General features: G+C 38.6%; 1 protein-coding gene across 2 annotated transcripts in view; it reads right to left on the bottom strand.

Moving 5' to 3' along the window:
• The window catches only part of LOC115046212 (adenylate cyclase type 6-like), a 36,642-nt gene that overhangs the window by 7,423 nt on the left and 15,191 nt on the right, over window positions 1-14,028 (bottom strand). For both annotated transcript variants that reach the window (XM_029506442.1, XM_029506443.1), the window contains 14 exons: window positions 8,051-8,200; window positions 7,122-7,243; window positions 4,521-4,632; window positions 3,723-3,850; window positions 3,440-3,598; window positions 2,733-2,874; window positions 2,232-2,360; window positions 2,113-2,141; window positions 1,881-2,028; window positions 1,665-1,762; window positions 1,283-1,370; window positions 1,052-1,168; window positions 491-649; window positions 143-318 (listed from right to left, as the gene is read on the bottom strand). In XM_029506442.1, the coding sequence (XP_029362302.1) occupies window positions 143-318; window positions 491-649; window positions 1,052-1,168; window positions 1,283-1,370; window positions 1,665-1,762; window positions 1,881-2,028; window positions 2,113-2,141; window positions 2,232-2,360; window positions 2,733-2,874; window positions 3,440-3,598; window positions 3,723-3,850; window positions 4,521-4,632; window positions 7,122-7,243; window positions 8,051-8,200 (1,757 nt within the window). The remainder of the gene's footprint in view (window positions 1-142; window positions 319-490; window positions 650-1,051; window positions 1,169-1,282; window positions 1,371-1,664; window positions 1,763-1,880; window positions 2,029-2,112; window positions 2,142-2,231; window positions 2,361-2,732; window positions 2,875-3,439; window positions 3,599-3,722; window positions 3,851-4,520; window positions 4,633-7,121; window positions 7,244-8,050; window positions 8,201-14,028) is intronic.

Here is a 14,028-nt window from a genome sequence, read left to right as displayed (position 1 = left end):
AAATAAAAAATATTCATGTTTAATCCAAGTCCATCTACATACATTTACTAAGAAAATACAAAAGCTTTGTTGAACACCCACAATTATGACAGATAGACTGGCCAGCTGCTCTCCTCATAAGTCTCCAGCTTGTGGCACTTACATGGCATTGGAGGTGACAAAGAGGTCTGCGTTGTCAAATAGTGCTACTTGTGGCCACTCCACCAGCAGCAGGAAGGTGAGCTGGATGAGCAGCATGAGGGCCAGCTTCCCTATACTGCTGATCTGCAGGAACACTGAGCAGGCCAGCAGCGTCAGTAGCACACTGTAGCTGAAATACTGCCACATGGAGGAGACAGTAGCATCACAAAGAGGTATCATCAACAACCGATCTCAGAAAAAAAAATAAAAATAAAAACACAAATGAAAAAGTGACATTTTATTCAGAAAGTGCTTTAACCTGCTGCACAGGGGACACTGACATTGATGTTTTGGCAAACAATGAGCTTACCTCTGGAAAGGGGCAGGAGGGGCCTTGACTCGGACAGGTCTCTAGACCCCCCTCAATAGACACATTCAAGCTGCGGATCAGACAGGGCGTCACCAGGGCTGCAGAGGTGTTCAGCTTCTCTGCAACGCACGCCGCCAAGCTTGTAGTGTCACAAGCAAACTGCAGTGAAACAAACACATGTGTAATTTGGAATTGTTTCCAAGATGTATGACTGATGTACTGTATGGATAAGGTGACTTTATTTGCATTCATGATGAGTAAATCGAATTATAAACACCTTTTTCCCTGTTTCAGTAGCCCTTCCACACTAACACAATGTTTATTGTCCCCCTAAGGAGACATTTTGCTGCCTCCGGAGTGTTTTCGTATAATTTTTTGGGTTAGGGTTAGGTTTACCACTCCTCATCAGATGTTGGCTGAGATTAACCACTTTCAGATAATGCTGTGATTTTCTAATGTGGCTGCAGATTGTTTCTCAAGTTAAAATTTAGATGGCTAAATGTAGATAATGACCTCATATCCATGTGTCTATGTGTTTGGTAGCAGTTGCTTTGACTTTACCATATTAACAAAGGCAGATATGAAGACAAGGATAATGGTAAATACTCCAACCAGGGTGCTGTTGGTGCGAGACTGGACAATCTTCTTTGAAACAGTCTGCATTGCAGCTGGAAAGAGCTATAAGTGGAAGTACAGCAAAGATAAACAAGATAAATTAGTGGATAAATGTACAGTGAATTCACAGATATAGAAGCAAATATTTTATTTATATGTCTTGAAAGGTTCTATTACCTTGATGCAGGAATATATGGCACAGATAAAAAGGATGTTGGCGAGTATGAAGAAAATAGAGATGTAGATTCCCAACATGACTGGAGTACTGCAGGAATGAATGCAGAAATGTGGTTATGACCAAATGTTTCTTGCATTTGCAACCTGGTGGGTGTTTCTGGTGTGTTTCTGTGCTTGATTTGATTCATTTGGGCTGTGGAAAGGTGTAAAAGCTGTCAGTCAAACTGATTAAATCCAAACAAGTGACAACTTTTGGTGTGAAAGCTAAGCAGACCAACCTGCTTTGAACGTGTTAAAAGTAGTTACATGTTTTTAGTGTCAAACAACCCATTAGAAACTATGTACTATTTAAGATTTTTTCATGAAGATACATGGTACTCACTGTGGAAAGATGACAATCTGTATGAAGGATATGAAGCAGAATACTAGTAGAGTGCAAGCAACATAGCCTCCAAAGCGATCGTCCACTTTCTTTGAATACTGAGGAAAGAAAAACAAGAAAATAGGAGTCAGAAATTGGCAAATGGCAGCAGCCATTCCATCATGAAGGCAGGGATTATACTGAAGATGAAGAAGAACAGGAGGTCTTAGTTTGGACCTTTTTCTCCAGGCTAGAGGTCTGGAAGGTGAGTAGGAACTTCTTAACGTGGTCTTTCCTTAGCTGGTCAATGCTGCGAGCATCAATGGCGCGCCCAAGAAATTCATCCACCTCATCCTCTGGGTTCATGGCCTCCTGAACACCACGGCTGCAAACAGAGAAGACATAGAACAGCCAGGAGATTCAGTGAAAAGAACTGTTTTTGTGTGTGAGCACTAAGAATTGTACTCACTTGTCTTTACTGGACGTCTCATCAATCCCCTGAAAAAAATGGAAACAGACAAAGATTGAGTACCTTACAGGAAGCCTGCAGTTTGGCTTGCTCAACATGTGCGTTGATAAGAGTCTCACCATTTGTCTAAAGACTTTAGAGTCTTTGGTCCTGGAGAAGGTCCTGTCAGGGACCCAGCGTGGCATCAGCCCCTCATTAGAATTGGCTCTTGTCCGCTGCATCTTTGCCATCATCGCCTTCTCCTCCTTCTGCTCAGACGGAAGAATATGAAGGCTTGACCAACAATGAAGGATGATAGAAATCACTAAAGACAATTCTTTGGTCATTCTTTAAGTTATAGTCATTCCCCAGTATTAGACTGTCATCAGACCAGCTGCCCACTCACTCATTCACTCCACATGGTGCAGGTGTCAACTCAGAGACTTCCTCCTTATAATATACCACGGTGCAGTGAAAAACTTTCAAATTCATCAGCACTTAACTCAAGGCATGGGTAGACATACTGTATCTGTGAGTTGTATTGGACTCATTTATAGGTTTCTTTTATCCTCAGTGCATTTTTCACTTTCTCACATTTGTAAACTTCTTTGTATTGAGCTGGGGGTGTTTTGTGCACTAACCCGTTTCTGGCTGCAGCCAAGAACCAGGAAGGTCTCAATGCTGTTCTCCTTCAGATATGCATTCCTCTCACCTCCGAAGCCTGGCTCCACCTCATAGTCTCCATTAAGATACTGCAGTGTGGCCTTCGTGATGTGGATCCGCCTACAGAGACAAAAAAGACCAGGGATAATATACACTCCTGATCAAAATCTTAAGACCAGTTAAGAAATTGTGAGAATTAGCATTTTTCACTTCTGGATCTTAAGAAGGTTCTAAGTAGAGCTTCAAAATGCAAAGAGAATAAATGGGAGCAAGAGAAAAAAAATTAACTGAAATAGGCTGTTCATCAGCTGATCAAAAGTTTAAGACCATACCACAAAAAAACCCCTAAAACACCCTCAAAACAGAAATTAAAGACTCAAAAAAACACTCAGTAATGAGTAGCTCCATTATTCTTGTTGATAAGACTGTTATCCATGATGACAGTTAATAGGGCGGAGTTTAGGGCTGAATTCATCAGTCCAACAGAAAAATAGCATGTATTGAAGTGGTGGGTTTATTTAATCTTTTTAAAGTAAAAAGGTTGGACATTGTCATATCCCAGCGACTCAAATTCCAGATTTGCTATAATAGAAAATAACCATTGGACTAATGTTTTTTTTTTATATATATATAATCATCAGTTGCAGCTCTCATGCAAATTAGTGTGAAGTTGTGCTTATCTCACCCTGCTTTGCCTCCCGCTTCCATGTGATTGGCCAGTGTGACATCGTTCGACCACACATCAAACTGCCACTTCCTGAGTCCTAGCACGCCACAGTGCACACGCCCACTGTGAATGCCAACACGCATGTTAACGTTGACCCCTGTCACCTCACGCACCAACCTGTCAACAAAAAACAAACAAATCCACAACACCACAGAGGATCAGTGTCTCGTTTACATTGGGAGGACTAATATACAGTGAACACACTAAATTGCACACATATGCAAACATTGTTTGTACTTACGAGATGGCCTCTATCATGTCCACACCCATCTCCACACAGCAATGGGCGTGGTCAGCCCGGGGTTCAGGCAGCCCAGACACACAATAATAACAATCACCCAAAATTTTAATACGTAGACAGTGGTTCTCCTGAGAAAGGTGAGAGAGAACAAGCAACACAAAGAGTAAGGTAAGATATAATAGCTAATAGCTGATACAAATAGGGCAAACATCCAAAATGTGACAGAGATCAAAAGTTAAGTTTTTTGTTTCTGTTTAAGTAAGGAAAATACCCTTTTTATATCACTCAGTTAAGGGACCGAATTACAGATCAACAACACATTACTGGTAATCAGGGACTAGAGCCATAATATGTCTTCCAGTGTTTGTCTAAGTACTAAATTCTTCAGTGTTTCCCACTGTGCTCTGGTGTAGGAACAGTAACACACACAAATGTTTTTGACTATGTATGCCTAACTCAGACTTCTGAAACTTCATATGACCTTATGATTATCTTTGGAATCCATTTTTTTAAGGGCAATGGATGTTTTCCCCACAACCTGGAAACGGAAAAGCAGTAGAAGATGGAAGGATGGATGGATTTTTCCCCCTATCACTTATATTGAAAAGGATTAGAACATTGAATTTCCTAATTAACTATAACAATGAAAACTTGCTGCAAAGTTTATGCTGACGCCTTACCATTAACGTAGCTGTCACCACCCCTAAAGCTATTTCCCGAAATGTGAAACTACTCCTTCGAGAAAACATGGCACAACATGTGTGGGACACAAACAGGTGAGAAAGAAGACATATTCACCGATGCCAGTTTGTCGAATCGGGCAAAGAGTTCATTAAGTGTCATGACAAGCTCCTGAGCTGTGCACTGAGAGGCCAGGCTGGTGAAACCCTCAATGTCAGCAAACAGAATACTGTGGATGAAAGCAAAAGGTTAAAATACAGGGTAAGACAAAGAAAAACAGATTTAAAAAAAAAAACAACAATAGCCCTACAAATTCCTGACTATAACCCTCTTCAGAGAGAATTAAGATTACTAAAGAAAGGGGGTAAAACAAATATGCCTTGTGATAAAAAAAAAAAAAAAAAAATCATCACTATGATTTACATTTAGCCAGAGATACAAGAAGTGGGATTTTTTGTTTTTAATACTGCTCAGAAGTAATTATCATCTCAAAAAGTAATTTAGTTAATTAATTAAATTTAATTAGCACAGAGAGTTGTGAACTATGTAAACGTCTTTGTCTAACACAACTGAGTGATCCAGATCCTGAAATTATCTGGAAATAAATCCAGTCTTAATGTTTTATTTTTTCAAATACTGTCAGTGCTTGAGTATCTGTGTTTGTGTTACATTACTATCAGGCCTACTGACCTTGAGAGAGGTAGGAAGTTTGATCTTAAATATTTTTGAAGGAGACCTTGGGTAGTATGATATGTACGTTTGCGTGGGTGTGTGTTTGAGACAGAGGGACTGTGTGCTGTGTGTTTGCTCAGTGCTGTAATTGAATGTGTGCTGAAGCTCTCCATCTTTAGGGATTATCTTATCTTGGCTGGTGGTGATTAAGTATTCCCTCACTAATGTTAATTAGCCTCCACTCTGCCAAACCACTCTACCCTCTTCGGACTCAGTGAGCACACTTGTTCGTGCGCGTGTATTCGCATGTGTGCATAAATGTGTGATTCTTGTTTTAGGGGGAATTAAGGAAAATGTTTGTTTTGGGTACAGACTTGAGGGTTTGAGGTTATATATGTACATTATTCATTTTTAGGTGTGAAAAGCATGACACTATATACAATAAATGACAGTAATTAACTGATGCAACCTGCCATTTTCTCTATTTATGGTTTTGGCATCCCCACACTATTGCAGGTTAAATTATATAGTTTCATGTGTATCTATATATTTGCGATGAGGTCCAACAAACCCAACATCCACTAAAGGTAATAGATTAAAAAGCACAATCTGGAGTTGTACATTAGTTAAAGTGAAAAACACATACACCATAATATTTAACATTTTAATAAGATTAGACCTTGCTGATTTTGGCTTAGGTGGTCTGGAAAATGATTTATAAATATGAATTAAATTAAATTCTTATAACCAATTATGTAAGATATAATCTATGTATTTTCATTTGATTTCAATTAATTTTATTTTTGGTTCAGGTTATTTTAAAAACTGGAGCATGTGTAAGTAAAACCACATGGCACTCAACTGTGACTCCTCGGCGAGTCCTGGTATGATATCATATTGTTATAAAAGACAACACAAAAAGAAAAAAATTATATATTGTGATCTATCACTAAGACTTCTTTAACACAAATATGAAGCTGATCCCTTTTGTATGATATAAACAGCTGTCACTTGACAACAAAATATTACAAGGGTATCTTATACAAGCCCTTAAAATTTGTGACCCACCAAAGATGGAGTTCAGTCACTAGAGGAGCAGAGAAACTGAGACAAAACTGGGTTTAACAAATGGCAATACAATGAGAAAGGCTGTTTTAATTGTATTGTGTTGTGTATCTGGAAATTTTACCACACATATAATCATTTCAGCCAGTATCTTTGAATCAAATCAAATGTTTCTGTGTTTAGGTTTCTGTTTCATATCTATGTTATATAATATTTATACTGAAATTGATATGTCACACTAATTTATTTCTTTAATTTCTCCACAAATTTCATAGAAACGTTTCTTTCCAAAATAAAGAGTTGTTGGTCTTAGTTGTCATTCCCTCTTCTTTTTGTTTTTAAGGAAAAACCATGAAATTATGTTATCAAATAGTTATCAATATCTGTCTGACTGTTTTGGAAAGACAAAAAATAAAAAATAATGATTTCATCCTTTCACCATCATACACTGAATATCTGTTCCATATTTAGTGAATATTAACATTGCCTGTAATTTGCAGTTGTAGTTTTAGTTTTCAATCATTTCAAACTGATCTAATATTGACCAAATATAGCAGACTATATTTAGAAATATATTTCTATCTACTTTCCAGAGACACAAGTAAAATAAAGGGCCTGAACAAAAGATTTCCTGTATAGTTTCATAGTGTTTATTTTAAAGTTTGATTAATACCACTTTTTCTCACTGTCAATTCTTGGGACTATTCTTGCTATTAAGAGCTAAATATTAGCAATTTTTGGGCTGATTATAAGATAGGAAATTGGTGTAACTGGAAAGAGTATCAAGTTAATAAAGGAATAAAGTTCAGCGTTTCCTCATATTCTTTTACATTAGTAAAACAGGTGCCGGGTTTAACCGATTTTGGACCTAATGCGTAATTATGTGTCGTGCTTTGTAGGACGGTAACATAGAAATAAAGATTCAGTTAATTAATGGGTACAACATGATGCAAAGCAATCGGGCCAAGTGCCCCAACTGACCTGACATTGTCGTGTTTCTGGATATAGATCTTATGAAACATCATATCTTCCTTCTTGGCATTGATGTCAGCCTTCATCTCCATAGCAACATGCCTCGGCAACACTGACAGCAACAGACGTTCCTGGAAAACACACAAAAAAGGAAACATTTACAATATTTTCCATAAAAAGTCTGTGAAGTGTGTATACTGGGGTTGTGTTCTTCTTTTGATCAACCGAGAATTATTTTGTCATGGTTTAGACTGTTGATGTAAAGCCAGTTAAATTTTCCTGTTTCTGTTCTCAATCCAGATCCCAGCACACGCTCTGTAGTTTAAATCTGAAAACACCGTAACTACATAGTTCTTAGCATTGAGAGGTGATATTTGTGACCCATTTTCATAGATTTCTTTCTTCAGCAGGGAAGTCAGCATCCACCTATCTTACGGATAACCTTATTCAATCTGCAGAGGATCTTTTTGCTGCCACAAAGGAAATAAATCCCTGATTAATGAAAATTTGTCTCGAGTGTCTGCTAGTATTTCTTTTGGATTGGGGATTTTTTGTCAAACAGCCAAAAATATTGCTAAAGGTCAGGATGTATATGTATAATATACTGCTGCCCAATACGGCCATACATATGATGCTTCTAAATTAACATCACAAAAAGTCCAGCATATTACTTACTATATTACTATATATATTACATACTGCACACTGATGGGTAGGTTTACAGTAAAGGACTTGACATAAAAGTCAAGTAAATATGGTTGAATTTAATACAGGTGTGGTTCCTATCAAATAGACAGTAACCACTGGGGTTCACTGCAGGCTGTATATGCATATGTCATGCTGCTGTCTATCGCAATCTTTGTTGTGTAGCCTCTCCTTTTTTTTTTTTTATTCCTCAGTCTCTGGTGCAAATTTTCATGTTTATATCATGGACCTACCTGTTGCTGATTCTCCCTCTGCAGGTGTAGTCGGGCCTGGATGTATCCTCTGGTTTCCTGGAAGGCTTGCCTCTGAGAAACCTCAGCAGGGTAGTGGGTACAGATGCCGATGATGTTGGTGCAGAGGAAGATCAGGATGTTGGCGCTCACCTGAAGAGTTGAGCAAAAAAGGTGGAGGCAAGTTTGAGATGAGATGACGGAAGGAGGATGCTGCAAATTCTGAGATAACAGAGGCAGAAACTCATTAAAGTAAGTTGTTATGACGATGCGCTCATCACACTGTGCAAGGGAGGTATTGCTAGGACATGTTTGTGGTTGTTATTGCCTCCCAGCCAAAATTGTGTCATGAATCAAAAGCACAAAAAAACAGATGTGTCATTGCATTTGCTGTTTCACTGAAACAAGCCTGGATGTGGTTTTATTCACTAGGTTTAACCTTAAATTGTGGAAAAACTGTCCGCTGGTTGACTTGTTTCATTGGCAGTGAGAGTCACAGTAATGCAGACAGAGATAGGCTGACAGTACCTTTCAGGCACTTAACTTTAACAGAAAACCATTAGATAATAAATAAAAACACCAACTTTTACTGCCTTCTTTGTTCGGGTTAAAATTATGATACTAGTGGCATGAATTCTATTCCCCTGTTTAACGCTTCTGTCAAACATTTCTGTTCTCTATCTCACTTAAGCGACTTTGCGTGCATTAAAGTCACAGTGAAACACAAATTTGAGCGACCATAACTGCACTGTGACATTCTTCTGTGTGAAACAGAATGGGTGAGGTTTAGTTACACAAGTATTTACATCAAATCCTCAAAATCCTGTGACCAAAACTAGTAAATATGATACTGATGGAGAGCTGAAGAGGACGGTTAGCTCCACAAAGACCTCACAAATAAGACTTCAGTCACATTCTTTGTATGCCTTAAAAATTCACATAAAAAAAAAAACGCTCTCAAGATCAAGATGTACCTTTTTATTATACTTTATCATATTGCGTCAGGAATACAGGTATACATTCTCATAACGTGAGCACTGGCCCAAAACATGTCTACAGTTGTCTTTCTCCTCCAACATAAAGCAGCATTTGAAGACTTGAAGTGAATTGAAGTGACGTATTTGACTATTCTATAGATGTCTTACTTTCTTACTCCCGCCGGAGGCAAAGAGTTCATCTTCATCTTCCAACATAGACAAACCCCAGGTAATGTATCCAATTAATTATTACAATGTGTCCACTGTTCAAAGTCTGATTTTATCCTATATCTCAATATTTCTGCATGTGTGCATGTGTGTGTGTGTGTGTGTGTGTGTGTGTGGTATATATATATATATATATATATACACAAACATTTCCTCTGACAGGAAATAGTCCTGTTTGTAGGACCTGCTGTCCCTTGTGCTAATCTGCTGTTGCCTGCAGAGACGTGTCCAGTGTCCAAAAACTATCCCCAACTGTATTGTGGGAATTGCTGTTGACCAAATATAGGACCACTTCCTTAAGAGATGGGCTCTTGTTTACAGCCTGGATGTGACGCTCTTCACTCCAGAGGCTCCAGAGCACGAACAAAGGTCAAAAGTGGACCAAAGATGGTACATCCTGTATGAAGGAGCAAGAGGAGGAAACAGCTAGTTTGAGCCTAAATTCAAACAGGGTTTTATAAAGGAGTCCCTGAATTCATTTCTACTAAAATCTTATTTGAATCTGTCTGCCTGTTTTTTACAGAATTTATGATCTACAGCTTAATCCAGTACTTGAGTATGAATCAAGATTCAACCCAACACTGACATCTCCTGGGTAGATATGGAATCACACAAAGGTCAGGGGTTATGTTAATACTACTATCACACTGTACTTTCAGTTCACATTTTCAACATACACACACACACACACACACATACACACACAATGAGAAAAAAATTGTCATCTTTTAATCCTGTACATCATGTACAATGCCATACGAAGCGGGAAGTTACAGTGCCAAAAAAAAAAAAAAAAAAAAAAAAAGACTGCACAATTAAGGTGGCAAAGATGGGGAGATACTTGAGCTCGACTTACTCTGTTCACCGAAAGCTGTTGTTTATTGTCTACCCTTTTTATTTACATGTGAAACGTCAAGCTGCCACCAGCTATTTTTGTAACACGGCTTTGTTGTTATTGGACTCTGGTACTTCAAATCTCTCAGATAATTTTGTGTTCTTTTAACATTTCTAGACATCTCTTCAATCTTTTTTTACAACGTTGCTGTAAAACAACACACTTTAAAGTTTATGGGTGAGAAGTGAAGGAAAATTTAGGATCCATTACTCATTCAACATCAAATGTTTTGGCTGTAGATCACCATGCTATCTAAACATGTATAAGAATTGTTGTTTCAGAAAATTGAGCCTACAGTGTAAAAATTCTGTGTATCCTTGCCCACTTGTCCTCCTTAATATTGCCCATGATAAATGTTTTTCTGCCATCTTAACAGCGGTGACAAAGAAACTTTTTTTCATGTAAACAGATGAGAATGAATGAATATAAAATATACATTTCAATTAAAAACATTTGAATAGAGATTGAGGATGAAGGTGAAGCAAGGTGACATAATGCACAGAGTAAGACAAACACAAGAATAGAACAGAATAGAAATAGAATAAAAATGGACAGAAAGAGCTAACAAGGGGTTGGGTAAAAATGAAACTGGCAGCATAATGGACAACACAGATAAAACAGAAGAATGACAGATGTTTACAGTAGGAAGGAAATAAGTGGTAAGGACAAGGAAGGAAAAAGACGATGTGAGGACGACAAGAGAAAGAAGAGTACAAGCAAGTGAGGTCTGTGTGAGAGACAGACAGAGAGCAGGACAGATATGAGCCACAGTGACATTAGGCAGATGGCTGAGAGCGCTCAGCTCTGTTTACATTACTCTCACTGTTCAAGCAAAAACAGCCATGAGACAAAAGTGAAACCTGCAGCACGATGTGTGTTTGCAGATGAATACCTCCTGTCAGTCCTTCAGTGTGTGCAGACATACTTTCATGTGAGGATATGTGTTTTGTCTCCATATGCAAACTGTACGTACTACTGTTAAGTGTGTATCTGGTGAGGTTCACTAGACGTGCATATCACACTCCATGTGTCTGAGCTCACAGGCTCAAACTAATTGCTTGCTTTTCTCAAGAGGGCAAGGGCTGGTGGGTTTACAGAGTACACAGTAAGGTCCTGTGTTTACGCAACAGCACTCCACCTCTTTAGCAGCTTGGCTTGGCAGCATTTACCTGCTACCTGGACGTGCTGCTGGTCCCACTGCAGTGCACAGCACATTCATTTATCAAAACTCCTGACTTATGACCTCATCCGACCAGACGTCCCTTTGCCGGTGGGTCCAGCACCTTGTAATCAAACTGCTATGCATTATGATCTGCATTGCTCACTCCCTGTCAGTTACCAATAGGATTATGGTCTACTAAAAGGGTCATGTTTAGTTTGTAAAGACTAAAATAAACCAGAAATTGATCATCACGTCACTAAATCATCACAGAGTTGTTGTTGTTTGTGTTTTGTTTGTTTTTTTTTTTTTGCCATAAAAGTCCTAGTCATTTTCCCTGGGGGGTGATATGATGGAAGCAGCCAACCAGCCAGTCTGTGGAGAGGACCTCAGCCTAATCCCAGGATATCAAAATGGCATTATGTAAGAGTTGCTCTGATCTAGACAGGACAGGCAAAACAACACTAATACTGGCTATTCAGCACAAGATAGATTAAAATGTGTTTTGCCACAAAAAGCCCCGAGCAGCTTAGGGAGGATATGAAGGCTTAATCAATAAATCATCAACAAGTCAGTTGATGCATTGCTGAGTAAATTTTCTACTACCTAGATAAAGTAGAACAGGTTGATACAGACATATAGTTTCATACTGTCTGATCATTCAAAACTGATTTTGACAGCCTTAAAAATCGAAGTGCAACAGTAGATGTCATAGGGTTTGCACTTTTCATGTCAATTATGATCAAAATTGTTGAACAAATCAATTAATAAGACACAAAGATGACCTTTGGTGGTGCATCAATCAATCATTCATCAATGAGTCTACTTGCATTTTGGGAATGACTTAAGTTTGTGGTTTTCCTGAAAAATTATAAAAGTTCAACTCTCCAACAACTGAAAAAAAATTATAATGCTGAATTAGATAGTATTTTGAGATTCCTCAACATAACTTATTATGTTACAGTATCTTATAGTAGTAGGAGATGGGGAGGAGAATGCAGAGAGACATGCCGCTGCCATGGCTAAACATTGATGGAAAAAAAGAGTGGAGATCCGTGTGCATGACAGTGGTGGTATAAGTTAGGGAACACACATGTCCAAAAACACAACTGGCAAAGTTACCAATGGTAACCCTCTGCCCATCATTGGTAATGACTCAGCAGCAACACCATACCCCCCGTGCACATCCAAACACTCAATGTGTCATGAAAGTACTCTGGAGCTACTGTCTCAAAATTAGAAGTGCTGGATGAGCGTTAGACAAGGACAGGAGAGGACGGGGTGTCGGGGGGCTAGTGGAATACTCAGAAACTTTATTTATAATTTTTCTCCACCTTTATGATGGATTTAGAACACTGGGTATTTACTTTAGCAGGAAGTCTGTGGTCTTGACAGTGAGTCTATAAACATTGACTTTTAAGGCCATCAGTCTTCTTTTTAGTCTGGGAACAAGTTCAAAGAGAACAGAACAATGTAGGAGAACAAGCACAAATGGAACATTTAACAGCATGCTACAAGATGGCTACTTGCATATGAAATAAATCACTCATTGTGAGGAATCCTCATTGTTATTACCCGATTATGCACTTGGCTTTTTAGCATTTTTTAGTTATAGGTTTTGGTTTTTCCATCCCATCTGTCATGTTATGGTTCACTCTCATTGCTCTCAGCCTCACTTTTGCTAACAATGTGGAGCTGGTTTTAGCTTGAAAAACACACTAAAGATAGAAGCCAGTCAGTCAGTGAAGTCCAAAAACCAATCTAAACCAAACTTGTATTAGCCAGATGGCTAGAGAAATAGATTAATATCAATCATAATTTAGCTCTGACTTTGCTCAGCATATAAATAAGCCAGTTTTTTGGGAAAAGGTTTACTATTTTAACTTAAAAGATGATGATATGTGAACGTTGTCCAAGTGGGGCATAAAAGAAAAACTACAACAGAAAAACAAATGAGTCTGCTGCGGCAGTGAAGCAACTAAAATAATCCTCTTAAAGACAGACAGTAGGATGTGACTAATCATCAGCACTATAGGCCAATTCCATTTCAAACCACACAATCTTAATCAGACTGGCTAAGGCTTTCTCTGTTGTGCAAAGTCGCAGTCTCTTTCTTCTTTCTCAGCACAGCAGTAGGTGACCTGCCCCCTACTTTAATCTCCCCATCCTGCTCTCACTTAACAATACTGAGCCAACACCCAACACCAAGGCGCTGATCACAGGAAGGTGAGTGTGCAACTGTGAGCACACAGAAGGTTAGTGAAGATCTTAGCCTTTTCCTCTGGCATCTGGTATTGCCACTGGACTACTTGATTCAGAGCACATGCAACAAGTTGACAGAAAGAGTAAATTTGTGTTAAATCCACATTTTTAAATTCTTTCAGACACATCAGGGGGAATTAAAAAAGCTTTTTACACACAACACATACAAAAAGGGCTCTACACTTCCTTTCGACCAGTTCCTTTAGTCAGTGTTAGAGTTGTTGGAAAAACAAAATTTCCATGATGTGTACACAGGTATTGTGTTCACATCTTCTACTTAATGATCCTGTTAGAGGGTTCATTCTGAAACCAGCAGTCATTCTGCATTAAGGAGAGGGATGTGGTGATTTTATATATAACTCACTGCTGACTTTTTCGCTCTTTTTCTTTCTCAGGTTCTGCTTAGTGCTGGCCCAAGACGCACACCCACCGAGACTGTGAATTATCAGAGATGGCAGTG

Source organism: Echeneis naucrates, chromosome 7, assembly GCF_900963305.1.
Source record: "Echeneis naucrates chromosome 7, fEcheNa1.1, whole genome shotgun sequence".
In the NCBI taxonomy this organism is placed as follows: Eukaryota; Metazoa; Chordata; class Actinopteri; order Carangiformes; family Echeneidae; genus Echeneis; species Echeneis naucrates.
This window is presented reverse-complemented; position numbering and strand designations above follow the sequence as displayed.